The 27,201-nt window shown below is 36.0% G+C and overlaps 1 protein-coding gene across 1 annotated transcript in view; it reads left to right on the top strand.

The window, feature by feature from the left end:
- LOC117394350 (TGF-beta receptor type-1-like) overlaps positions 1-26,863 on the top strand; it is a 35,631-nt gene extending 8,768 nt beyond the window's left edge. Inside the window, exons 2-9 of the mRNA XM_033992523.3 lie at positions 5,632-5,880; positions 8,436-8,678; positions 10,180-10,410; positions 11,236-11,403; positions 12,016-12,172; positions 15,866-15,990; positions 16,773-16,903; positions 22,319-26,863. Of these exons, the coding sequence (XP_033848414.3) occupies positions 5,632-5,880; positions 8,436-8,678; positions 10,180-10,410; positions 11,236-11,403; positions 12,016-12,172; positions 15,866-15,990; positions 16,773-16,903; positions 22,319-22,444 (1,430 nt within the window). The 3' untranslated portion in view covers positions 22,445-26,863. The remainder of the gene's footprint in view (positions 1-5,631; positions 5,881-8,435; positions 8,679-10,179; positions 10,411-11,235; positions 11,404-12,015; positions 12,173-15,865; positions 15,991-16,772; positions 16,904-22,318) is intronic.
- Positions 26,864-27,201: the final 338 nt, after the last annotated feature.

Consider the following 27,201-nt stretch of genomic DNA (forward strand, 5'->3'; position numbering starts at 1 on the left):
GACTTCATCACTGTTGTATAAGGAGTTTACATTGTTTACTCAAAACGCCACAAAAGAAAGAAACAATTCTTAGGCAGCCAGTGAACATCGCCTACTCAATCAGCAAAACGGCTATCGCTTGATTTCCTGAGCTTCAATTACATATTGGTGAATCGATGCATCAAATTAGGACCAAATTTGAAGTCTCCTGTTGCCACATATCCGCCCTCCCCGTTTATCCGCCATGATCATTCGCTTCAGCAACGTTAGTTTATTATTGAACAGAGAAGATTAGTTCAGAGATTGTAGATCCACCAGAGTTTTTGTACACTGTGTTGTATGGCTACTCTGTCACAAGCATTAATACCCTGCATCTTTCTAAATTACGAACATACTTTTTTCTGTACCTTGCTATATTTTTTCTATACCTTACAGACTTGTCCATGTTAACAGCTGTCCCCAGTGGTGGGAATGTGTCATTTCAGGGTGAAAAATTGACAAAACTAGCATGTCACCCATATTGATTGGCTCATGGCGGTCATGTTTGTTGATGGAGGAACTTTTCCTGACTAACTTTTTTTTTTTTTTTTTTTAGAGGACAGTACAAAGATAACGTATACCCAAGATTCACGTCAATCAGCCAAAGGGCTCATGAGGAGTTGTTATTTAAGTGTTTTACGAAAAATCCAACATAGCTGCCACACCATGTGACCGATCCATTTTTCCTTAAGTAGAATCAATCGTGGACATGAGCGCACTATGTACAAAATTTCACAGCTGTACTATTTACCGTTCATGAGAAGAAGACTTGAATATTGTCCAAACTTTTCATTAAATCCAAGATGGCTGCCAAATTTTGTGCATTTTGGTGCAGCCGATAAGAAGTTATACGCAGTTTTATAGCCAGTTGCGTATGGTGATGATGTCATGCAGCGTGGATGCCATGATTTTCACAGTAGCAACTTCCCTTGAACAAGCGTAACAGATGACCATACTGAGATGTTTTATTCCAATTTTTGTTTCAATCGGATAAGCGGTTTCAGAGAAGAAGATGTTTGAATTTTGATGATTTTATATTTTTATGGTAATTTTATGTCATTAATCAATGTGGTTGCCAAACCACAGAACCAATCAGCTTCATATTAAAAACAGTTAATCATGGACTATCCCTCAACATGTATAGCAATTGTCAGAACTCTGCAGTAAGCGGTTTCGGATACATAGGCGTTTTAACAAATTCCGCAAAATCCAATATGGCTGCCGAACCATGTGACTTGCGCAAATTTGCTGAATATCACCGACTATCCCCCATAGGCATCTACCAGTGTACCGAAGTTTGTGAGTGTTTGAGCATGTTTTGGCAGAATAATAATAATAATAATAATAATAATAATAATAATAATAATAATAATAATAATAATAATAATCCTAACAAAAACAATAGGCTTCCCCAGCCTAGGGCTTGGAAGCCTAATGAGCGATATCGAATGGTTCTTGTAATTTAAAGGTCCTGTATGTGGTAAAACTTTAATATCTACCTATTTCAATTCAGTCAAATCAGATATCATTAATATCATTTCATATAATTTTATCTTATTACTTGTCCTACAACTACACCTAGTTTTACAGTATTTGAATATTTGTCCCTAGAGCAACAAATTGACTCTTTTGGTAAGTCTTGCATACTCCAAACCTTATTATTTTATTATTTTATTTGTTTATTTAGCAGACGCCTTTATCCAAGGCGACGTAGAGATTAGGGTGTGTGAACTATGCATCAACTGCAGAGTCACTTACAACTACGTCTCACCTGAAAGACGGAGCACAAGGAGGTTAAGTGACTTGCTCAGGGTCACACAATGAGTCAGTGGCTGAGATGGGATTTGAACTGGGGACCTCCTGGTTACAAGCCCTTTTCTTTAACCACTAGACCACACAGCCTGTTAACAGACAGTTCTGTATGTAATGATGAAAGAAATAGACAAAAGACTTGTCTCCTTTATAAATTCTCTGGTTGTAGGTTTTAAATTGTAGACTGCCTTCAGGTAAAATATCTTTACGAATGGACTCTAGAGGGGGTGTTTTTGAAAACTGATTTTTTAGGGTAATCTATTTATTACTGGGAAACTAAAATAGCCAGGAATAATTGGGCACCATACTGTGGAGAACATACAAGATGGTGTATAATTACATAAGAAATATAGGACTAGATTGTTCATGTTCTTCTGTCATACAAAATGCACTATGTAAGAACTGGTATTCAGGGTTTGCCTCTTTAGCATATAGTGGTTATTATTAAAGCTTGGAAATGTATGCAGAGTAAATCTCTCAAAATGGAACGCATGTGTTTGTAACGATAAGATACATCAAACTGCACTTTTCTGTTACACCACTTTAAAACCTTTTGAAGCGATCCAGCTGGGTGAAGATTTCATTAGTCATATAAAGTTATTGCATCTCAAATGCAGTTGCAGTTGCAATTGAAATTGATTACCAAGAGCTTTAACGTTGTGCATCTCCATGAGATCTAGGGTTAGATTGAATTAAACTTCAAATCTTTTCATTACAATCTCTCATGATACCAAATGATCAGTTAATGCACCCACATTACTGCAATTGAATTTTAACTCAGTGTTGCTTCTGTATTTGCAGTTGGTGTGTGTGTGTCCCTGTGGGGGAAGCATACATGTGTGCCTGGCAATGGAGCATGCCATGGGGGTTACCCATATGTTAATTAGGCCTAGTGCTTAATGTTGAATGTGGAGACCCTCTTATCCAGTTGTAATTATAACTAGAGGCTGTAATTATTTAAGATTCATTCTTAAAACGGTGCATTATTCAGACACGTCCTTTGTGTGTTGTTTTTTTGTATTTTTGCCGTTTTGATAAGGAATGTTCAGAACTGCCCATTTATTCAACATCTAAGCACAACATACATAGCTGCTTTAAACATGCTTTGACTTCTTAAATTACATTCTGTATTATAGATTTCAAATATATAGGTTAGCATGCTTTGCCGTAGCGCTACACTGTACAAAACTGTTTTTAAACACTTTCATTTTAATTAATATACTAAAATACATTAACAAAATAAACACTACAGGGTAAAGTATATAACAAATAGCTGGCTATATCTTAGCCATTTTTCACTTCCATTCGCTACAGAAGTCTCAAATGGGCAGTTCTGAAAGAAACATCTGTTCTAGCACACTATTGTATTTTCATGATATCTGATTAAGGATGCAATGGTTAAGATTTTCCCAAACCGAAATCGACATTTACTGAATAATACTGACCCTTTTAACTCGACTCAAATCCCAAACATTGAGCACCTGGTGTTTTTTTTATGACGTCACATGACTTGAGCTCAGTGTTTTGTTATCCCAAGGAACAATACTACTGTTATAACAATCAACAAACCTATCTGCTCACTATTTAAAATGTAATTAACATTGTCGGCCTATGTGCCCAATGAGCTATTGATGTGAAACTTAGACTGAGTTTTTTCATTGTGCATCAGTATAGTTTATGACACTACAGCTTTCTTACCCGGAGTCTATTTGTGGTATGTTTTTCAAAGTGTAGACAGTCTTGCTTGTTTCCATCCTTCTGGGTATCCTGTGAAAGACGATTTTAAATCTTCATCATAAAACCCTCCATGCCATGTTTGCACTTACATTACTATATCAGCAGCAGTGTGGAGTAGTGGTTAGGGCTCTGGGCTCTGGACTCTTGACTGGAGGGTTGTGGGTTCAATCCCAGGTGGGGGACACTGCTGCTGTACCCTTGAGTAAGGTACTTTACCTAGTATTGAATCCCATGTACAATTGTCATCACCTGTGCACCCCAGCTTTTACAAGTCCTATGCTAGCAAGGTATACTCAATATGGAGATTCAAGACCTCCTAGAGTAGGATGGAGCTTTTCCTTCTGTTCTGATTGGGGGACCTCTTGTTAAACTATTTTGAATAAGGACTCCAACTGAAAACTGGAAAAGGCCATTTGCGAGCAAGAAAATAAAACTGCAGGGTATAATGTGTGTTGTCTGCAAGTACTGCAGTGCTGTATAAGGCCTGTCTCAACACACAACAGCGAAAGGACCACTTCTTGTACATTTAAAAACAGTATATGGGTTTTAACCCCTTGGACATCATTTAACCACCCAGCTGCCCGCGATTTCCATGTGAGAATAGCATGCAGGCGCTTATATGTGCATCTGCAAAGTTTAACACGTGTTTTTAACATGCTTCAATGAAAGAAATAAGAAAACTGTATTGTAAAATTGTATGCAGTTTTGTTTTTTACTGGCAGATGGCAGCAGTCCCTAAGAAATGTGCTTGACAGACCGGTTCATCTGTATATACACAGCTGAGAGTGAAAAATGGATGCCTGTGTATCTACAGAGAATGAAACGAGGAGATTTCTTTATTTGTGTGTTGGTGTTACAGGTTGTAAGGAAGCCTTGTCAGGAATGGTACTGGTCAAAACAACCTATTTATTTGTTGTACAGATAAGAATTCATAATAACAGCGCTATACACCCATGCCTGAAACTGGGGAAGATACTGTATATGACGTGATTGAAAATTTGCAACGCAAGTTTTCTGATATATATGTGCTAGATAAAGATGTTTGCATTGATGAGGGTTTGAAGTGTGCCTGCTTTGAAATCTATCACACAAATAAATTTCTAAAAAGTGATATGCCTGTATTATTTAAGTATAAATAACACTTTTTTTTCCAATGGCAGCATTGTAATGTTGCTATTTATACTTGCCTTTGGGGGGGAAAAAATGATATGTTGTGATCTATATTATAATGCTACAATTGTAAACACATTGTTGTTGTTTTGTTATTTAAGTTCTATTAAAATAGCAAAAATTGTTTTGAAAACTGTCCAAATTGCTTATTTCAGGGCTAAGAATCTGCACAAAAAAAGGAATATTAACATGGAAATTGCCAAACTAAATAGGCAGCTGGTTGGTTGATGTCATTAGATTGTAGTTACAGCTTTAAATTTTAATTTTTTTTTTTTTTTAAAGTGATTCATCGTTGTCTAGACATTTTCAAACATTATTGTGACCAAGTAGTTTGGCTATTACTTTATTACTGCAGTACAGCTCTTTGATATGCTGTCTAATGTCATAAACACTTGTGAGTCAGTCTTTATTTTAGGCTGGACGTCTGTCATTATTTTTTTGGCATCTTCCTGTGGTTTTGATTTAGAAAACAGCTGATTTACAGTAGCGTATGTAGGTATAGCATGTGTATTTTCATACATTTGTTATTGGTATTATCATTGGCCAGATTCCTAGAACATAAAGACTGGTGGTTGTTCAATTCATCTAGCGGTTTCTAGCCTATTTATTGTCAAATATATTACTTCATTATACAAACTTTGGGTGGATATTGCATCAGCAGTAGTCTAGTATAGAGTAACTTATGTAACTAGAAACAGTAGATGTTTGTTAAACTGACTGTTGCTTTTTTATTTGTTTTTGATGGTTACTGTATACTTCAAATGCAAGTCAAATAGCTACTGTGAATGGATTGTTGCAGTTCTTGATCTATTGTGCTATTTTGTTTTAAGACTAAAGTTGTTAAAGCTTTTATTTTGTAATGTGTCCTAACCTCTCTTTCCATTTTCCTTGCAGCCTTGCTCTGTTTTTGTCATCATTGTACAAAAGACAATTTCACCTGTGAAACAGATGGACTGTGCTATGTATCTGTCACCCAGACGCCCATGAAGGTTACACAGAGAAGCATGTGTATGGCAGGGAACGAACTCTTTCCCCCGGATAGACCCTTCATTTGTATCCCCTTTTCGAATGGTTTATCCAATACCTGGCAACACTGCTGTAACACTGACTTCTGCAATAAAGACCCACCTGTGCCACCACCAGGTAAAGTCTCGTTCTTAACAAATGTTTCCCACCAGGGTGCCCGTAATTAACAGGCAGCTGCTGCCAGGGCTCCAGGCCTTCAGACTGCACCATTGCCTCTCCCTTTTAAAAACGTGTCAATATTTATGAATGCCCCATGACGTCGGTCTGTAAAAGAGAGAAAAAAAAGCTGGCATATTGCATGTTTTAAACTGACGTGCGAGAGAGACCATAACAATCTGATCGAACACAAATGTCTGGCAGTCCAGAGGTGCTATATTAATACCAGCAGAATATGGTAACACCAGTTTTATGCAGCAATTGTGCTGGTAAAGTGTGGGAGTACTGCTGTGTAAAAAATGTAACTTCAAATTAACAGGTCAATAATGAAACAAAAAACATAAGTGAACATATTACTGTATCAAGCTGAATAAAGTTTTGAGTCACCATGAACAGATTGTTTGTTGCATCTTCTTTAGCAGCTGCATCTATCCCAGATAAGATATATTCGGTTACATTGTTAACCTTCAGGAGCCTGAGGATTTAATTGTGCAGTAACTTACTAGTTGCATAACGAGCTGATCATATCTCTTCAGCCATGGAAGCAGCCACAGTAATTCTAGCGTGGGTTTTGTACTAAAGCAGGATCAGCAGCTGCGGGGAAAACAAGTTTATTTCTCAAACTGACCATTTTAAGAATGGTAACAGCAGAACTATATAAATATTTGGGACTGCAGTTAGGAAGTGTACTCCTGAGGAGGGGGGAAAAAAAAAAAAAAAAACATTTTGGAAATAAAAAATTTAAATGTACTGCAGCTTACTTGATTGCAGTAGAAAAAATGCCATTTGCTAAATTTAGCTTTCAGGTTGTGGACATGAGAGAATGATTTGTAAATATCTAAAATATGATATTTTGTTTACTGTGGTATATTTTCATTTTGAACATGGTGATAAAGAGTTATTTGCCATATTGATGTATATTGTTCCTAAATCTATTGGTAATATAAGTACATTTATGCCGGATGCAGAGAAATATTAACACAGTATATTTGATTCTGTTCATGCTACACGACCGGTGTGGAAAGCCTCCAAGTTATTCTAAAGCAATTCATGTTAAGCTCTCTTTGACATGAAGCGGCGCCTGCTGTGAAAGAACATACTCCTTACGCCGACACTTCAGTGCCGCTTACTGCTTCAAATACAGAGCTACTGTTACCCACAAAAATATCATATTGGATAACTAATGATGATATGATTATCGATCATTTTTCAACGCAATAAAATTATTGATGCAAAAACATTATCGATAATATCACGATAATCGATTATTGTTCGAACACTTAACCTTAATTTCTGCTGCAGCACTGATCTACGTTAGTTTTTCAGGTTGACAATGGAAGCAGGTAAACTTACAATACCTGCCCATATAGTTTTGTAAATTGTTACAGTAATTCAGTAAATGCTGCTTGAGAGGGCTTGTCCATAAACATTTTTAGAATGATGCAATTATCTGTCATGTCTATTCCAATCACCAACACTCTTTAGTTTCAAAGTTATCTGGAGTGAATGACCAGTAAAGAGCTAACATCTTACCATGACTTTTGATATTGCTGTTGCTACTGAACACCTCTCTGGCTGTATAGTGTAAAACCAGTTATCCTTGAAGGCATTGTGATTTACTAGTATGTGCCTGGTCTGTTTTCACTGTTTACTCAAATCCATTTAACCCTTTGCGGTCCATTTATTAATCGCACGCCAGGTCTAATTAATTTTCACACGCGCAGTTAATTTTATACGCGCTGTTTAAAAGTATTTTTTTTCACAGTCAAACGGGTTTAAATGGCCCTGCATATCAACAAAGCACACACTAGGCATCTCCAGCCCCGCCCCAGCCTTTTGTTTGCTATAGCATTCAGCTGTGTAAGAAATAAATAATAATAATAATAATAGTCGTACATACCGATCGATCATCTCCAGATCACTCGTTTTATCACCAAACTCCTCAATAATGCGATCCAAGTCATTATTTTATTACTATAACATCTGAAAAAAGCTCTGCAAATGTCCATGATAGTCTCAGTGCGCTGACGCACTTAGCCAGCTTGTTTACTATGGACGCCCATTATCTGATACCTGATACCATGTATGACTATTCATGAAATACGCCTTTTTTTTTTTTTTTTTTTTTTTTTTTTTCCCGACTTGTCTCGGCTCCTGTCGCTACCACTCGGCAATTGAATGGTTTTCTCGGCTTTTTCCGGAGAAAAAACGACTAAACACCCGTTTATTGCGTTGCTATAATGATGTCGGACCCAGTCCGACAAAGGACCTGTAAGGAATAATTGCAATGTCGGACCCAGTCCGACAATGGACCGCAAAGGGTTAAACTTTTATCCTACCTTGTCTGCAGGTACACTTCATATTATAATAGAAATTAAAAAAAGTGTGGGACTAGCTGTAAAATGAGTTGTCTAAAGGTTTCTCCAGTGCAAAGTGATAACCAAGTTTTACTCGGGGAAATTTTAAAATCTTTTTGTGTATCTGTTCTGTTTTATCTGTTTGTTTTTCTTTTCCAGAAATTCCAGAAGAGGCAAGTGCTCCAAGCCTGGGACCTGTGGCCTTAGCAGCAGTAATAGCAGGGCCGGTGTGCCTTGTTTGCATTCTTCTGATGTTGACTATTTATATTTGTGTCAGTCGCTCTGTCATTCATCACCGTGTCCCAAATGAAGAAGATCCTTCATTAGATCGACCGTTTATAACGCAGGGTACCACCTTAAAAGATTTGATTTATGACTTGACAACTTCAGGTTCTGGATCAGGTAAAATGCAGTTTTAATTGTCATTGCTTTTTTGTGTCTTACACTTTTTCTGGTAAACCTGACTTCGCCCAGAGCTTGCTGTCTTGCTTTCAAATTCTTTCATTAATTGGTGGCTTTAATCAGTTAAATATTATTAAATAGATAGATTTGTGATGTTTATAAATACAAATTTGGGTATCACATTTGTTTGAGGTAGCTGTTATGTTTTTTTTTTAAGTATATTACTGTTTCCAAAATTTAACATTCACCTGACCTTTCTAGCTGTACATGTGTAAAGACACTGTGCAAAAACGAATAAGGCTAATTTAAAGAAAAATGGATTAGGTGGCTGTGATGTGAGAAAATACAGTACTGTGCAGAAAGTGGATCACAAGTGTATTTGCTGGATCATTTGCACCATGGACTGTAGATACACGATTCTTCTGTTTCTAGTGGCTTTGCAATTCAAGTAAATGAAGATCATTCATCATGCTCTGTCTTAATTGTGTGTGTTTCTGTGCAAGCAGAGGATCATTTTCTGCTGACCTGTAACTGATCACTGAGCCTTTGGGAAAGTCAGTTCCAGCTCACCTGCCATTGGGTTTTTCTTTGTAATGCATTCCTCTGCATGGTGAACCTGCCAGTATAGGACTGTGCTGAAGAATGTAGTGTAAACTCCTAAGCAGCAACTTTAAATACTAATGGGGATTTTTCCAGTCATTGGTTATCAAATAATAATCCTCAGGATTATGTTAAATCATATGTCAACCCTAGTTGGTCATTCTTGTTGGACTTTTTGGTTTCTTGATGAGAAAGGCTTAACGCTTTGAGACACCGGTTTTATTCTTAGTACTCTGAAATCTATGATTCTCTATTTTGTTAGATTTGTATTGTATCGTATCGTATCGTATCGTATCGTATCGTACAAGAAATACCCTTTTGTGGCAGTGATTTTTTTTTTTTTTTTTTTTTTCTGCCACCAAAGCTTCATACCTCAGAGACCATTACTGACTTCATATTTTTAGGGTTATATAAATCCTCCATGCTACATGTGTTTATTATTATTATTATTTATTTCTTAGCAGACGCCCTTATCCAGGGCGACTTACAATTGTTACAAGATATCACATTATTTTTACATACAATTACCCATTTATACAGTTGGGCTTTTTACTGGAGCAATTTTAGGTAAAGTACCTTGCTCAAGGGTACAGCAGCAGTGTCACCTACCAGGGATTGAACCCACAACCCTCCGGTCAAGAGTCCAGAGCCCTGACAACTACTCCACACTGCTGCCCTGATTGCCATTAACTTTGACCTCTGACCTAATATGATTGCCAAGTGGAGGTCATGGATTTTGTGGTACAGTATTTGATGAAAGGAAGTGTAAAACAGGAAAATAATTACAATTGACTTTTATTTAAAAAAAAAAAAAAATATATATATATATATATATATATATATATATATATATATAATGTATATATAATGTATATATAATGTATATGTGTGTGTGTTTTAGGTCTACCTTTGCTGGTACAAAGAACAATTGCCAGAACCATCGTTTTGCAAGAGAGCATTGGAAAGGGCCGCTTTGGGGAAGTCTGGAGGGGGAAGTGGAGAGGAGAAGAAGTTGCTGTCAAAATCTTCTCTTCTCGTGAAGAGCGCTCTTGGTTCCGTGAAGCAGAAATTTACCAAACTGTCATGTTGCGTCATGAAAATATCCTTGGGTTCATCGCAGCAGACAACAAAGGTTAGATGTGTTTTCTATGTAAACATCCAAACTATGCAACTCGCAGTCCTGACATCTTGCGACAAATTAAAGTTTTAGTAAAAGCACCCCCATAATAATATATAATAAATCTATTTATGGACTGCCTTAAAACATTATATGTTTTCATGTATTTGTTCAATGCCAGTGAATGCACATACACATCTAGAGAACTTCTTATGCAGTTGTGATGAAACTTTCTTTAGCAAAACTAACTTGGCGTATCTGAATCTGGGACAATAAGGGGGTGCCTGTCCCTCTGTCTTTACATACATGTTGCACATTTTTACTTCTGCAGACTGACTAAGATCGGCTTATCAAGCAACCACTGGCCTCTGATGGCTCTAATTTTGTATTTATATCTGTCGCATGTTTTTATTTTATTTTAATTTCCAGCACAAAGTAACCTTTCAGAAAGATAACTCCTAGGTATAACTTATACAGAATGAGTCTGGAACGGCATCTCAAGACAGCTGCATTGTTTTTTGTTATCTTTCCTAAAGCAGTATACAGGTCTGCAGCATTCAACAGGTTCATACAAAATGTACTTTATAATCTTGAAATATCTCTTATTCCAGTATTATTAATGTAGTTAATAGATATCCCCCTTTGAACAAACTGTTGTTGTTTAGCAACCATTAGAAGCAGCTGCGTAATGCTGCTTGGAGTGTAAACAGTTTAGGTTGTGTTATGTACCCAGTAATGCAACCTTAATAATTAGTCAGAAAACTGAGGAAATGAGAACTACAATAAGCTGTAAACCCTGGTCTGTGACGTCTTTAGCAATGTGTTCTTTTTCTCTTCCAGATAATGGAACTTGGACTCAGTTGTGGCTCGTGTCAGATTACCATGAGCATGGATCACTTTTTGATTATTTAAATAGATATACAGTTACTGTAGAGGGCATGATTAAACTGTCCCTGTCCACTGCCAGTGGACTCGCCCATCTTCACATGGAGATTGTAGGAACACAAGGTGAGTGTCTAAGTTGTTTTTACCATTTACATTTTTGAACGTATCTAAAAAAAATACTGTGCGATTTTATAAAACCACTTTCTAAAGGTAAAGTTTAATAAAGTTAGAAGAATATGTACAGAGAGGCGTTCAGCATTTATTCCTGTAATATTTTCTATTAAGAAGGATGTATGCTCCATTATGGTCATGCTCATGTTGCCCTGAAAAATAAAACTGGCTAGTTAATGCTTTGCAGAAATCTGCAGTCTTGCTGATCATGTGTAAATAATTTGCAGAAGAGCTTGAAGATGATGGTGGGGAGACATTGCACAGACCAAGAGTGGAGTGCTTGGAATAATTAAACAGTTTGTTTGCTAGGCTGTGTAGCCGTGTCCAAGAAACTAGGCAATATACTCCCATTGTATAGTCGCTTGTGACATTTGTGATGTATTGCAAGTATCACTACGAAAGGTGTGTGTTGTGTCTAAAGTTACACTAGATTGGAGTGACTCAAATATCTTACTTTATCCTGTGTACCACATTCAAGAGTTTGTAGGTAATGTGCATAATGATGTCAAGAATACATTCTGATATTATGATATCACCTTTCTGAATTCTGGTTCTCTTTTACAGGTAAACCTGCAATTGCTCACAGAGATTTAAAGTCGAAAAACATTTTGGTAAAAAAGAATGGGACATGCTGCATAGCGGATTTAGGTCTGGCAGTAAGACACGATTCAGCTACAGACACGATTGACATTGCTCCAAATCACAGAGTGGGAACAAAAAGGTAACAATACATGTCTTTGTAATTTACATGTATGTGGTTCTTTTTGCTGCTTGTCCTCTTGAATCATGTACATCTTAATTCAAAACTTCAACCATGTAAAAGCTGGTTTAAGTAGGGGGGGTGAGGGTTGCTGCCCAGTAGCAATATATACTATGAATTACCACAGACGTGATGTACGCTGGTTCCTTTAAGAATTTGTTCCTTCAGAATGGCGGGGTTTCCATGGAAAAATATAAATAAGTCTCACCTTTTTCTCACTGTATTTTGGAAGTACTTTTCAGGTAATTTTGGGTTTTCATGTAGTTCTTTAGGAAGAGAAATTCTCCTTCCAAATGCAAATGACCCACTTAAAGGGTACATAAGGACCTTTTTATTTTATTGTGTTACATGTTCCCATGTGTTGCTACAACTATTTACGTAAGGTGTGTGTGTGTGTGAATTTTTTAATTTGACCACATTTTTAAATTGCATTCCCTGCCTCAAGATGGCTTCCCATGTACCCGCATGGACCTCTGAGAACTACATTTCCCATCATCCTCCTGGATGGATTTACCAGTGAGCAGGAGGATGCAATTTAAAAGTTAAAAGTGGTCAAATTGTAAAATTAAATAAATTAAAATGACACACACCTAATGTAAATAGTTGTAGCAACACATGGGAACATGTAACACAATAAAATAAAAAGGTCCTTATGTACTCTTTAATAATAAAATACGAGAGGGTATATTTATTGGCCTTGTTTGACAATTGATATCGTGCAGCTTTCTTGGGTTGCCACAAAGTTTTTAGGTTGTGTTGAAGAACCGCAACTGCACCCTGCCAGACATAATGTTACACAAATACAAGAAAATTTAATAAAAAAAATAAAATAAAATACCAACATTCCATAAGAAAATTGTTATAAACCTACTGTAATATATGGATAGACCTGAATAATACTACTGTGCATCATACCAGACAATTTTGAAATACCCCTGAACGTAAAGTGATAATACTATCGTTCAGAGCCAATAATACCATCGTTGGGCTTATCATTTAAACACATCAGAACGTGTGGCTCGCGCAGAGCGGAGCCGGCTTTGTCTAACCGTTGTCTAGACCCGAAAGCAAACTCCCCTCTTGAGTAAAACCTACATGAAATAATGGCTCTCTCAAAGGAGAACAGTACGACCGAAGAAAGACTGGAGTTTGTCCAAAAGCAAGAGAATCTGCACACCATAAAGAAAATGGTCTTAGATGTTCGTCTACTGCAGTCCTACCTGTCAAACATGGGCGAGTCACAGGCAGTAGAAATCATACCCACCACACAGCTTGACAGTATTATAGCAGACTTCATCTTTCAATTAAAAAAACATAAAAAAAATCTTCAGAGTTTCCAGTCCTTGTTCGTGTTTTACAGCGTTCGTCAATTTCCCGCACTCCTTGGACAATGTTATGATTATTGCCACACAATCATAGGCAAACTGTCGTCTGTTTTTGTTGTTTTTTCCTGTTTGTAAAAAAATTCTGTTTGTCTGATATAGTGATAACAATTAAATAGCCTAACAATTATGTGCAAAATCTTTAATCAGAACTTTATTTTAATGGCAGAAATTACTGATTTGACAGAAAAGGTACAATTTCAACAAATCGTTATGCAGTATACTGTAAATATATTCCAGCAGGATATCTGCCTCGGCGCACACACTATCTGCAGATTTCATAATATCAGCGATGGTGGTTTGGCTTGGGAGCCTCGCTGATTCTCTTTATACTTTATGCGATTGTTCAAATGGATTTTGATCTTTTGCAGGTACAGTATCTTTTCGGGTCCAGTCAATTGAATGTTGACAGCATTTGCAGAACATCACAGATGTCATTAGGGACTTAGTTTTTAATTTCTAAGTTTTTTAGCTGTGGATTTTCCAGTTGTAAAAGGCATTTTTGAAAGTTACTAGTGAGGTAACTTCACCTGCAGTGTAATGAAAAAACCCACTCTGCTCTGCAACGACCAGCAACGTAGTTTAATGCCCACCCTGCAGCACGGTAGCTACAGCTGCCTGCCCTGTACTGTACAAAATGGGTGCACATTTTAAGTGTCACATTTTTCCCATGTCAAGTTTAATGCTCTACAGCCATATGCATTTTTTTGTAATTGTATTTTGTGTACAGCACTGGATACCTTGTTCTTTTGATTCCGTCTGTGTTCTTGTTAACGCTGATTTCATAGGGCCCTATATACCTGAATCTGAATTCCACAGGGACAGGCTCTCTCCAGTAGAATGTGGTTATATATTTTGTTTTTGTTGATGTTGATCCAGTACACCGGTGTCCATACAAGTTCAACACATTTCTCAGTAGATGTTAATCCACCTGGACATGTTTGTAACTGTCTGGAACTTGGTTATGCAAGTCTTACACAACATTTGTTATTTTTTTGCTGTACTAAAAATAAATCTTGCTCAAAGAATTAGGTTTCAGAGATTTTACTTAAACTCTATGGTCGCTCAAGCCTGGTGCTATTGGTAGCCCGTAGCAATACAGCTACGCTAATTAATACATTTTGGGCTTGGTAGGTACCCATATTGCATTTTGTCCTTGGTAGGTACCCATGATAGATGCTACTTAAGGCTAGTGTACAATGAATTACACCTTAATTGCTAAGGGTCAGATAAGTCTAGGCTTAAAGCAGTCAGCTATCTGGTGACCAAACATGAAGATAACAAATGCGTAAAGGATGAAAAAAATATCTTTCTATGCTTTGCAAAGAGCTTTTATTTATTTATTTATTTATTTATTTTATTTATTGCTAAAGGTTACATTTTGGTATTTTGTAATATGTTTTATAGCCTTGCTTATAAAACATCAACTATAAAAGCACTATCATTTTATGAGTCAAATGTCAATCATTTTAAACATTGAATAAATAAATTCCAGTAAATTAAAAAAAGAAAAAAAAAAAAAAACACTGAATGAACAGGCCTGTGAGCCCCTTGTACTGTATGCTTTTTCTTTGACTCTTGCTAGGGCTATTCTAGCAGGTCTCGGTAGTCAAAGGGTTGCTTGGTATGGCCATTAGTTAAAGTGTACAGTTACACAAAGTTACATCACAAACGGGATCTTCACTGTTGAAGTCTCGTGAAAATAAGGTATTCCTTTCAGACCTATTCCCATGTAAAAAAAAAAACGTCGTTTTTGGTCAATTTGTGCAGCTTTCTATTATTATTATTATTATTATTATTATTATTATTATTATTTATTTCTTAGCAGACGCCCTTATCCAGGGCGACTTACAATTGTTATAAGATTGTTCTAGCCATACCATGTTTTGGCTGCACACTTCCTATAGTGTGACGTATGTACACGCTACGTCACATTATCATGACAATGGAGAGAGAATTTGGGAGTTGTTAAACTGCATGAAAACCCCATCCAATGTTTACTAGTGTGTTGTACTAGCAAGAGCTCTCGGTTTATAGTGGTGTAGGTAGATACTGCTACCAGGATGCTACATCAGCCTGATTTTAGAATGACCCTTAAACAGACTAAGAGAATTGCAAAAGAGAGCCAACTCATCCTCTGCATTGTAACAGTTGCTTTCGAGATTACTTTCTTTAAATGTTTGACTGTCTGCATTTTCTAAAGCCTCAAAGCTGCTTTTAAGGTGGTGTAAAAATGTAAGCACTCTGACTTGCCTAACTTTTTTTTCAACAGATATATGGCCCCAGAAGTCCTTGACGATTCCATCAATATGAAACATTTTGAGTCTTTTAAGAGGGCTGACATCTATGCTATGGGATTGGTGTTCTGGGAGATAGCACGGAGGTGCTCGATTGGTGGTACGTAATATATTGATTCAGCTCTGGAATCTAGAAAGATTTTGGTTGCACAGCACTTGCTGCAGCTGCCCTTTTGAACTATCAGAAATAATCCTGACCTTTTGAAATCTTGATGACTTCTACTAAACCTGGCTGGGCATGTCTGTGCTTCATTCTGACACTGTTTTAGAAATGAAAAATATTTTACAAGGTCTGTACAAAAGCTCTAACAGTTAAAGTTTGAGAAAACCAAGTGCATTTGACTCTAGTGCATTTCTGTCAATAAAATATATGTAAAATGCCAGAGGGTCCTATTTTGTGATTTTAAAATTAAACCTATTTTGGCAAACCATAACTTGTAATATCTGTAGTCTCAGTTTTGAGTTTACTAATCTTTCAAATCTATTGTCTTTCTTATTAAAGCTATCACAGTGTGGGTGTGTTTACTTTTCATTGGGGACATGATGATGTATAGCGCTGTAGATGTGTTGTTTAACCAGGTGCTGCTTTGTAACTAATGCTTAAAGTACTCCTGTGTCTTTCTTTTTTTGTCTGCAAAAAAACTGAAACAAAAGAACTGGGGCTGTTGGTCTCCAGAAAGCAGCATATTTAAGAAATTTGAACTAATGAACTCAAAATATTCTAAAAACTGTCCTCAAACCCACCACCCAATCACTATGGAGACTATGCATCATCCAATGTGTTTATACAAAAAAAAAAAATCTGGACATCACTGAACCCTCCCATGCATACATATGTTGAATGTATTTTGACCTACTGTACCTTTTTAATTTTCAACCTAGGAATTCATGAAGACTACCAGCTTCCATATTATGACCTGGTTCCTTCAGATCCGTCTGTTGAGGAAATGAGGAAAGTGGTTTGTGAGCAGAAGCTCAGGCCAAACATTCCTAACCGGTGGCAGAGTTGTGAGGTGTGTCTTTCATTTTCTTTTCTTGGAAGGGATGCTTTAATCCAAATCAGTCATACCACTTCTCAAGTTATAATAACCTAATGAAATGGAATTAGAACTTCTGAAAAAAATCTATCTAAGGTCCCTAATTATCAAATCTGTACACAAACGCAAGTATATGCATAAAACTGACGGCAATTGGCCATCAATTCACTTGTGAACAAACCAGATTTATGGGTGTGCCACTGCAGGTTGCACAGATCCAGCATGTGTCCAACCAATGAATAGACATTGGGAGTTGCTTAAAAGCCCTTTTAAAAAGCCAACCTAATTATCGCTCATACAGTAACGTTTTAAAATAAATTACATAGCACAATAAAAAAGGTCTATTTATAACAAAATTGCACAACTGCAGAATCTAATCACATCTAAAATATGTGATCTGAGGCATATTGCAGCATCTGTGTCTAGTTTGCTAAATCGCTCAAGTTCTGCCTCTACCAGGCACTGAGGCAGATACCCCAACAGTGTGTACAACCATGTTTTGTTAATTTGCATCCAGAGGCAGTCTGTTTGACCCTGATTATGGGATACGAAGTGGAAAAATAAAACGTTGCATCTGTTTCTAAATAGGGACCTAAATCTTCTGTCCGTTGCATTTGTACATTTGTTTTTATTTTCTACTAAACTGCTTGACCTGTCAATCAACAAATCCCCCCCCCCCCCGCCTTTTATTTTCTTTTTACATTGGTGAGGAAAGCACACCATTAGCCGGGTAATAAAGCATTTTATCGTTTGTTGGTGAGATCATGATCGTTTACACAAAATTAATGAAGCAGCATTGCACTTAACCTTTAATGCAGTAAGGGTTAAATACCGCCAGCCTTTAACTCTTCTCTTCATTAATGCTGCTGGTGTTTTCCCCCTGGTGATTTAATGACCAAGTTAGTACCGTTGCGAAATACAATACATGTACAGTGAGATCTTAAACTGTAGTCTGTAACTATTCAAGTATCACTCGTGGTCTCACTAGAGTTGTGTGTAAACTGATATCTGACTAAAACGGTACCAGTAATATTACCACATTGTATTTTTTGTCTGATTTTATTATTATTGTTTATTATTATTATTATTATTATTATTATTATTATTATTATTATTATTATTATTATTTATTATTTATTATTATTATTTATTATTTAGCAGACACCTTTATCCAAGGCGACTTACAGAGATTAGGGTGTGTGAACTATGCATCAGCTGCAGAGTCACTTGCAACTACGTCTCACCCGAAAGACAGAGCACAAGGAGTTTAAGTGACTTGCTCAGGGTCACACAATGAGTCAGTGGCTGAGGTGGGATCTGAACTGGGGACCGCATGGTTACAAGCCCTTTTCTTTAACCACTGGACCACACAGCCTCCTATTATCAAAATGCAATAAGGGTTGGATCCTGTGTAATATGTATTTACATTTACTGAATTAAACAGATTAATAACCTTTTTAAAAAGGAACTAGTGTTGAAATAAAATCTCCTAGTATATTTTAATATGTATGTGGCTGTTGTCTTCTTAAATCTGTAGTATACCACAATGTGATGAGAAAATATGATTCCTCGCTGACTGTTTGTTTAAGGATAAGCTTCATCAGAATCCAGACTTTGCTGGCTTATCACTGCAGGTTGCTTAGTAAACATTTTCTGCTTCTACCTGCTGCAGCAGGAAGTAAGCAATGTGACCTACAAGCTCCAGTAATGTGTATGCTCCTTTCCTTTTTATTCCATGTCACTGTGGCATCTCACTTGAATGCTAAAACTCTCAAATCCACTGTAAATAAGACTCGATGGTCTTGTGTGAAGATTTTTTTTTTAATGCTTTTAACAGTGAAACATACCATTTTACAAATCATGACCAAAACCACTTTCTAATCCAAAACACTGATGTAATATTTGTTCAGACAGGCATGTCTAGCACTAGAACCTCAAATGAGAATTGAAACCAGACAAACGGAAGCATTGTATGAACTACTGTAATACATTTGCTAGACATGCAACAGTCCGCCCCCCTCTTCCTCTCTCTCTCTGTCAGTTTGTCTCTGTGTGTGTGTGTGTGTGTGTGTGTGTGTTTTTTTTCTTATATATATATATATATATATATAATGATTACACAGTTGTAGTCAAAAGTTTACATACACCAGTGGAAATCTATAATTTCTATACATTTCACAAAAACAAATAATTTTAGGAAAAGTCTTTTTTGTAGCAAGTTTTGCTTTTGTGGATGAGGATAAAAAGTTACAAGAAACAGATGTCTTCAATTTATTTCAGCATTTTTTTTTTTTCCCCCAAAAAAGTGGTCAGAGTGCACAGGAGTCAAATATGGGTTAAAGGTCAAGTATAATCTTCTAGACAAATATGCCATTTTGAGGTCACTACTGCAGTATTATGCCTTTTTTCTGGAATGGCTCAGGATGCAAATATAGCCTTCATCCATGTATTTTATATTATATATAGAATGAGACAGAGTAAGGAGTTCTCTGTCCACTTAGAAAAAAAGGCCAGTAGTTTTGTAAACCTGTATGTTTATGGAGTAGGTAACGAGGTGATTAGCTACAGCCGGGGGTACTTCCATTTTAATTGGCAGTAAGGGGCACAGCTGAGTGCTTTTCTATTTTACCTGCTACACAAACCGCATGTTCTTGTGGAGGAAGCATTCTACGGACTGAGTGTCAAAAACTTGTATGTATTATTTGTACCGAGGCGAGTAATACATTTATTTTGTTATTTTACTGATAGTTAGGGAGGCTGTTTTGTTTAGTTGGTGCCATTGATGTCAAGGTTTGTTCTGTTATTTGGAACTGGCAGTTTTCCCATATTTGGTTAAATTTACTTTTACAGTGAGGGTGTGCAATAAAATCAGTAATTGTATTTTTTTTATGAAGATGTCCTTCATCTGCCTCCATCACCTGCATTGAGGGAGGTGGCCTGGATGCAGTTTTATCTGGCCCAATATATTTATATATTTTTTCATGATGGTTTTTATTTTCAGTATGTTTCTAACTGTGTGTGGTAACCAAAGAGCCCACGTCTCAAAAGAAAGTGGCTAAACGAAGCTTTTCAATATGTTTGTTCAGCCATTTGACATGCACACATTTGTGTGCTCGTCAGAAAATGAAAATACTGTATTCAAGATTTGAAAATGTATGGGTACAAATGACACAAGCAAACCCGCAACTAAGCTGTTACCATATGGTCACAGCAACGCCTAATTAGGGATGGGTCAGTGTAGTCAAATACACATTACATGAAAATAAAAAATAAAAAAACTATTCGAATAGCATATTACATATTTAAGTACACAAAAAAACCTTCTACATTAGCTACTAGTAGAAGCAAACGCGTCCCTTTTTTTTCAATGCTATTGCTTTAGTGTTATGTCAGTCTTAAACCCGTTGTTATTTGCATATTAAACATAATTACCCTAATTAATTATGCAGTGCTTGTAAGAGCAACATTCTACAGTAATCGTATTCTGTTTGAAATTGTTGCCAATTTTATTGCCTTGTTTTTAGCTAATGTTACCAGATCCCTGCTTGAGTTGCTCTGTAATGACTGTACACAGCAGATTCTGCAGCTGTTGCTAGCCAGTCGTGAAACAGCTTCCGGGAGCATGTCACCGGTGAACTTTGAATGTGTGAACAGAAATAAAATAATGTATATAGCAAGTGCTAAAAGAAGTAATCCAAACTTGGGTAACATTGAAATTAGAAAGGTAATTTAACATTATGATGAATATAAAGACATACTAAATGTTAAGCAGAACAATGCAGTGACTAGTAAGAAAATGCAAATACTTGGAGTTGGAAAGGAGTTCTTTTTTAACTCTGGACTGCAGTTCAATGTAAAACATCTACTGTTGACTTTCTGTGAATGAATGACGTCAACATTTGCACTGACCAAGTATACTTGTTTTGAATTATTTACAGGTTATTGAATAAACAAAGTAACTTGATTTAGATTCATCTGATGGCAGTACTTGATGGCTAGTTGTAATTAGTAATGTTAAACTATTGCAATGTATTTTCTATTTTTTTGGCCAGATTAAAATATTTACACTATTAAGATTATTTTATAATTATTATTTGTTAGAATTAAACAGATGTAGAATATTTTTAGGTTGCTATATGATAGGTGTTATTTTATTCTGACGACACTGCAGCAAAAATTATTATTTGGTGGTTTGCGCAATATTATACTATTCTTGCTTTAATTGGAAGAGCTACGCGTTGTGACGTTGCTGCTCATTGAGTTCTGTATTTTAATTCAGTAAACAAAAGGAAAAACTTGTGCCTAAGGAAATAGGGTATTGAGCGAAGAAATCTTATCTTTTGACAATGTTTGTTCACTTCGTGAGCCCGGCTAAACTTTACCGGCTTACACTGTTATGCTGTCTGCTTGTACACACGCATTTTCCTTTTTATCCTGGGAGCATAAGGGACCAGAGTTCGGGTAACCGAATACACAAAAATGTTGCACCCTGTATTCAAATAGGAAACTATTCGAAATTCCCATCCCCAATCCTGATGATAAATACTATTAAAACAATATTTATAATACAAAATAATAACAATCCTTCTCGGAGCGTTGTCGCTTGTGTAGCCTCTTCCAAGTCAGTGCTAAACTTGCTGAGTGATGCCAACGAGTCTTGGAAAGATTGTGAACGGCATTTTTGGCCTGAACACATTGGATCCCAAATCAAAAAGTTAGACAATTCGATCGCGTATCTGGGTATCCATTGGGACATCTTACTGTGAGACTGGATATGATGTAAACGAAATATTGAATTCACAACAAATAAAGCTGCTGTTTTATCTGCAAGTCTGGGATGCCAAACAAGGCACAACAGAAATACCATGGTTTTGGATGTACTCAGACAGACTGACTTTCATCCATGCTGGGTTGGTATCAAAGTATACGTTATGTTTAAGGACTTGTATACATTTTTTTTAATGTGTACTTATGTTAGACCCTTATCAATTCACTACAACAGAAGAAATCTTCATCATTTATTGTAACTCAGAGAAAATAATTTATATTTAATGTCAGGCGTACGTTTATTAGGGTTGGACATTCACGTCTGAAATCGCTCGGTACAAATGTCTAGTTTGCTATGAGTGGTTATCTTTCCTAGACCTCTGTAGAGGTCTGCAGTGTCGAAAGAGTTAAGTCAAAGTGAATTGAAGAAACCGAGATTTGTGGGGACTTTATGCAGCCATATCTGGTATTACACATGCATGACACATATAGCTATGTGTGAAAGGAATACTTCTAGGCTTTAAAAAGTAGTGTAAGGAAGGGATATTTTAAAGGTGTAGCTGATGAAAGAAGTAAGCATACCTACGTGGCAGTGAAGTAATTGTTTTTTGTTCTTATTTACAGGCCCTGCGTGTAATGGCGAAGATTATGCGTGAATGTTGGTATGCCAATGGAGCAGCTAGGCTGACGGCTTTACGCATCAAGAAGACGTTGTCTCAGCTCAGTCAGCAGGAAGGCATTAAAATGTAAACCCAGGCCTGCAACTTAAAAGCGTTATTTCTTTTTTCTTTTTTTTTTCTTTGTTCAGCTGCTGGGTTGCAGTATTTGGAAGGGATATTTTGTTCTACCTCAACGAGGGAACAGAAAGATGGATCTCGCTGCCTTTAAAATTACATAGGAACACTGCAAAAAGCTGAGCTCTCCCTGCAGAGATGCTACATGGAGCTGTGGGATACTTTCTGTGCACTATGAACCCCTCCTTACCCAGGACATTTACAGACTATGATGTAGATTAGCTTTATTTTTTATTAACATTCAACTTGATTTAAAAAAGAAAAAAAAAAAAAAAAAAAAATGCGCTAGAGAGAGAAATTTTGTAATTGCTGGTCTTAACGTGTAGGTAACAGTGCTTCATGATAAATGATTGTACTGATAGTGGGGGCTGGTCCTGTCAAATCATACAGTGTTAAACAGGAAAGGATTTATTCATACTACTCTTTTAGAATCAGGTACCTTTTTATATTGGCATTTTAATTTGTTTGGCTTTGAGAGATGGCAGTTTTTTTATTATTTGTTGGGAGGCTCGTATTACACCATTTAAAAAAATAAATAATAAAAAAAAAGTAGATCAACATACTTACATTGTATGATTTAGAAAGTTGACATGACCTCATTGAGTCTTGGCAAACGTGCTTTGACATATGCAATATATATTTTATATAGTACTGCTCTGTTACAAAAAAAAAACAAAAAACATGCCTTTTAAGCTAGGTGTTACCAGAAAGTGCCACTACTTTTAGTAATACCACGTACCAGTGTGAAGTCCCAGTATATGTATGCATCAGATATATAGAAAGCTATATTTCAGGACGTCCACAGGGTATATTCCAGTTATGCACAGTTTTTCATGTGACGTCATCACAGCACAGTGCTGCCATACTGGTGGTCAAAAAGCATTGGCGGGCAAAGACAACTTCATTTAGCGCAGACTTTCTATTTTACAAGGCCAGATGTGTGTTGTGCTGTTGGATGCACCAACAGAAGATGAGAACAAAGTGGATTTCAGCCATTACCTGGGCAGCAAAAAAAAACGGATCCACGTAGCCCAAAGTCAAAGACGACAGACTGGACTCCAACTCAGTCACACGATTGTGTAGTGAGCACTTCCATAAAAGGTTTGTAGCAGCAATATATTGGAGTTAGTTCTGGCCTTTTATTATTATTATTATTATTATTATTATTATTATTATTATTATTATTATTATTATTATTAATAGGTATGCCGATTCCCAGTTCTTACATAAAATATGACTTTACCGTTACAGAATTATGCTACGTTCATTATTTTACTGAACTTCAGTATGAAATCACGGAACCATCAGTTTATAACATTTAAATGCACAAATGATGAAAACTACACGTCATTTTATGCTACTTGAAAACTGAACAGAAATCATTATACACATACCTTAACATTGTTAATACTGTGCTCATTTTTGCACAGCAAAGTCCTCGGCTTAACCGTATACTGTCACTCACTGATTTTACAGGAGCAAAGAAATCTACAGATTAGTTACTGACACTTCGTACAAAGTTATGATACACTTGTATATACCAAAAATGTCATATTGTTTTAATTGCGAGTCTATTTAACGAAAGATGTTAAACGTTTACATACAAACATAGAAATACAGCATAATTCAAATTAGTACAGGATTTTTAAACAAACTGTTGAACATTGTGTATTTGGTAATATGTAAGTAAGGCTTTCTTAAAAGGAAAAAATAAACTAGTTTACTGCTGTCTTTCAGGGTAGTAAAAAGCACAGTGGTGCACAAGAGAGGTCACAGATGCCAAGTATCTGGCACTCGGCATTTATATCTTCCCGTAGGTGAGAAGTGTGCTCTATGGTTTCACATTTTGGTGTGGAAGATAGCGTTTTTGCATTAGCCGCCATGGTTGTTTTGACCACCAGTATGTAGCCTGCTGGGGTCACATCACTGCAAAGCCTCAATATAGGACCATGTAAAGTGGCGATTAAGAATAAAGTCGCCTCCCCCTTCAACTTCATTTATTCAATCCTTTGTTTTTAATTGGTCTATATAATTCTATAACTGTGGTTCTATTTTATTGTAAAGATTTTTTGTTCTTTTTTTTATATCATGCCTACTTTCTTTTTTTGTGGCATTTGTATCAGATTTAGATTTTTGAGCTCCCTTAAGCTAAATATCAGGTGGAAGAATATCATTTTTTCTAAAGACAGTATGTAAGATAAGGTCTAGTAAGTGTACTTGCAGCGTGGCCATTTTATTCCTTTTTTGTATGTTCACTACTGTCTTTGTTTCATTTTTGTGTGTCTGCACCTAAACTGTTTCTGTAATGAGTGCATTCTTTAAAGAAAAGGTGATTTTGTTTAAATAAAAGCAAGCGAGTGACCTTTACTAAGCCATAGATTTAAATATATATATATATATATATATATATATATATATATATATATATATATATATATATATATATATATATATATATATATATATATATATATATATAATTATGGCAACATTTACTGCAAGAAAATATTTAATGTACGGCTGTTAAGCGGCTACTTAAAGTCCATTTCAGCAAGCCTTAAGGGACCAAGGCTTCAGGTTACAGTTTTAAGAATCATACGCAAGGTACTCAAATTATGTAGCACCAGTTTTAACACTAATTTAATATCCCTTTACCATATTGTTCAAAGTAAAATGAATTGATTTTGAATTTCATTGTATTACAAATAACTGCTGCTAACCTAGTATTCTCTTTGGTTAAGTTTGTTTAAAAAAATAATAAAAAAAATAAAAAATATTCTGGAAGCTTTAGTGATGTATATATTCAAAATACTTGTCAGTGTGAGTGCCATGAATTGTAAAATGACTTCAACACCCTTGAAATATGTTGTGCCATTCAAATAATACAGGTATGTGAGATTGGTTAATGTTAAACACCAATTGAAATAGACTAAAACCCGGGTATTGAAAGAAGGGTATTTAATGTATTATGGTAATTGTTAATAAAAATTATGTATTTTAACTTCTAAAATAGAACAGAAAATATGGAGGGGGGCAGTTGGAGCAAAATGAGAGAGCTACCCCATTACTGAAAAGGAAAAACAAAAGTGAAAACATTTGTGTGTTGGGAAAATAGCCAAACTTTTCGCGCAACTTTCCTAAACACAGTCACAGTTCTACTTAACTACAGCAACATAAGACCCATGACCCATATCCCATGTTCTCCATTTAGAAACTACTGTTACTGTATCAGTAAGATACGATGCATATCTTGCTGATTCTCCTGAGACAACAAACCCCTAGATCTCTCTTCTATCTTTACATATTACCATCTCCTATCACCAGCAGACTTAAAAAAAATAAAATAAAATAAAAGTATTTAAAATAATAAATGTAATCATAAATACAGTTGGTGTTGCATGTCTAGGGTCAGTTTGGTCTCACCAGCATTTAATTCAGCACTTCTTAACCATGTTGTTGGTTTACCTTCTGTTGTGTTTTGTTTCATTCTCAGAATTTTGACCTAGTTTTTTAGTTAGGTGTCTACTTAGTTATACAAACTATCTCCTAAGTATACATAAAACCTGTCTTAAAGCCCATCTGTCTTTAAAAAGTTGTCTTGAACAGCGTGCATTCATTCTTGTAGTCTAACACCCAGAACAAATATTTATGGTCTGTGTGGTTTTCATTCCCCCCCCCCCCCCCAGTGGTAGCTTTAGTAAAGAGGCCAATTGGTTGTACAGGGTGGGTGGGTCTTATATATGAGATAAACCCAAGTAAAACATGTGGTGATGCGCTACATGAGACTAAAGTCCATGTCTGCATCAATTGCCTTAAAGAAAAAAAAGAAAAAAAAAACCCTCAGACCAAGGTGTATTTTCCTCATTGTACATAAGTGTTTAATGTGTTAATTGTTCTCCAGGTTTGCAATTATGTTTCTATAAATACACAATTTTGTAAATGGTACTAACATTGTATTGTGTTTGTATCGTGCCCAAATTGTAGCAAGTAATTATATTTCTCTTTTTACCATATTCTATAATTGACTTTTCCAAGCTTGTTAATGCTTTAAGAATGTCCACCTCCTGATTTTTGTTCTTTTTGCAGATTGCTGTGTGTGTGTGTGTGTGTGTGTGTGTATATATATATATATATATATATATACTTTTTTTTTTCCTTGAGGTGCTCAATACAAGGTTGATGATTTAAAGATAGACACTTCAAACCTAATACTGAAGTGTCACATTTTTCTTCCTCATTTAAGTATATGTGTTGGCTTTTGTAGTTTGTACAAAAGAAGAAATGGTAATTATAGGACAGTAGCTATGAATGATGCTTATGTTAAGTGCTAACATAGTGCAGTAGAAAGGTCAAAGTGAATAAAAAGTTATGTTTACTTCCTTGTGATTTTTGTATGCCTTTGCTACCAACTGAAATTGTGTACATGTCAGTTTGTTTTCCATTGAGTTAAATGGGAGCAAACATCAAACATTGTTATAAGTGGTCTGGATACTGAACATATTTTCCCAAAAAAGTGATTAACTGTAAAAGAAACCCGTTGGTATTTAAAATGGACTAGCTTGCAGTATCTTTCTAAATAAGATAATTCCAGTACTACAGTATTTGCTGTACCAGGACTGTGAACCTTACCTTTGAGTATAGTGTGTATTTATCTATTTTCTGTAATAGTGTAGATTTCACTTCCATATGTATAGGTAGCAAAAGCTGGGGAGC

Source organism: Acipenser ruthenus, chromosome 3 (genome assembly GCF_902713425.1).
Source record: "Acipenser ruthenus chromosome 3, fAciRut3.2 maternal haplotype, whole genome shotgun sequence".
In the NCBI taxonomy this organism is placed as follows: domain Eukaryota; kingdom Metazoa; phylum Chordata; class Actinopteri; order Acipenseriformes; family Acipenseridae; genus Acipenser; species Acipenser ruthenus.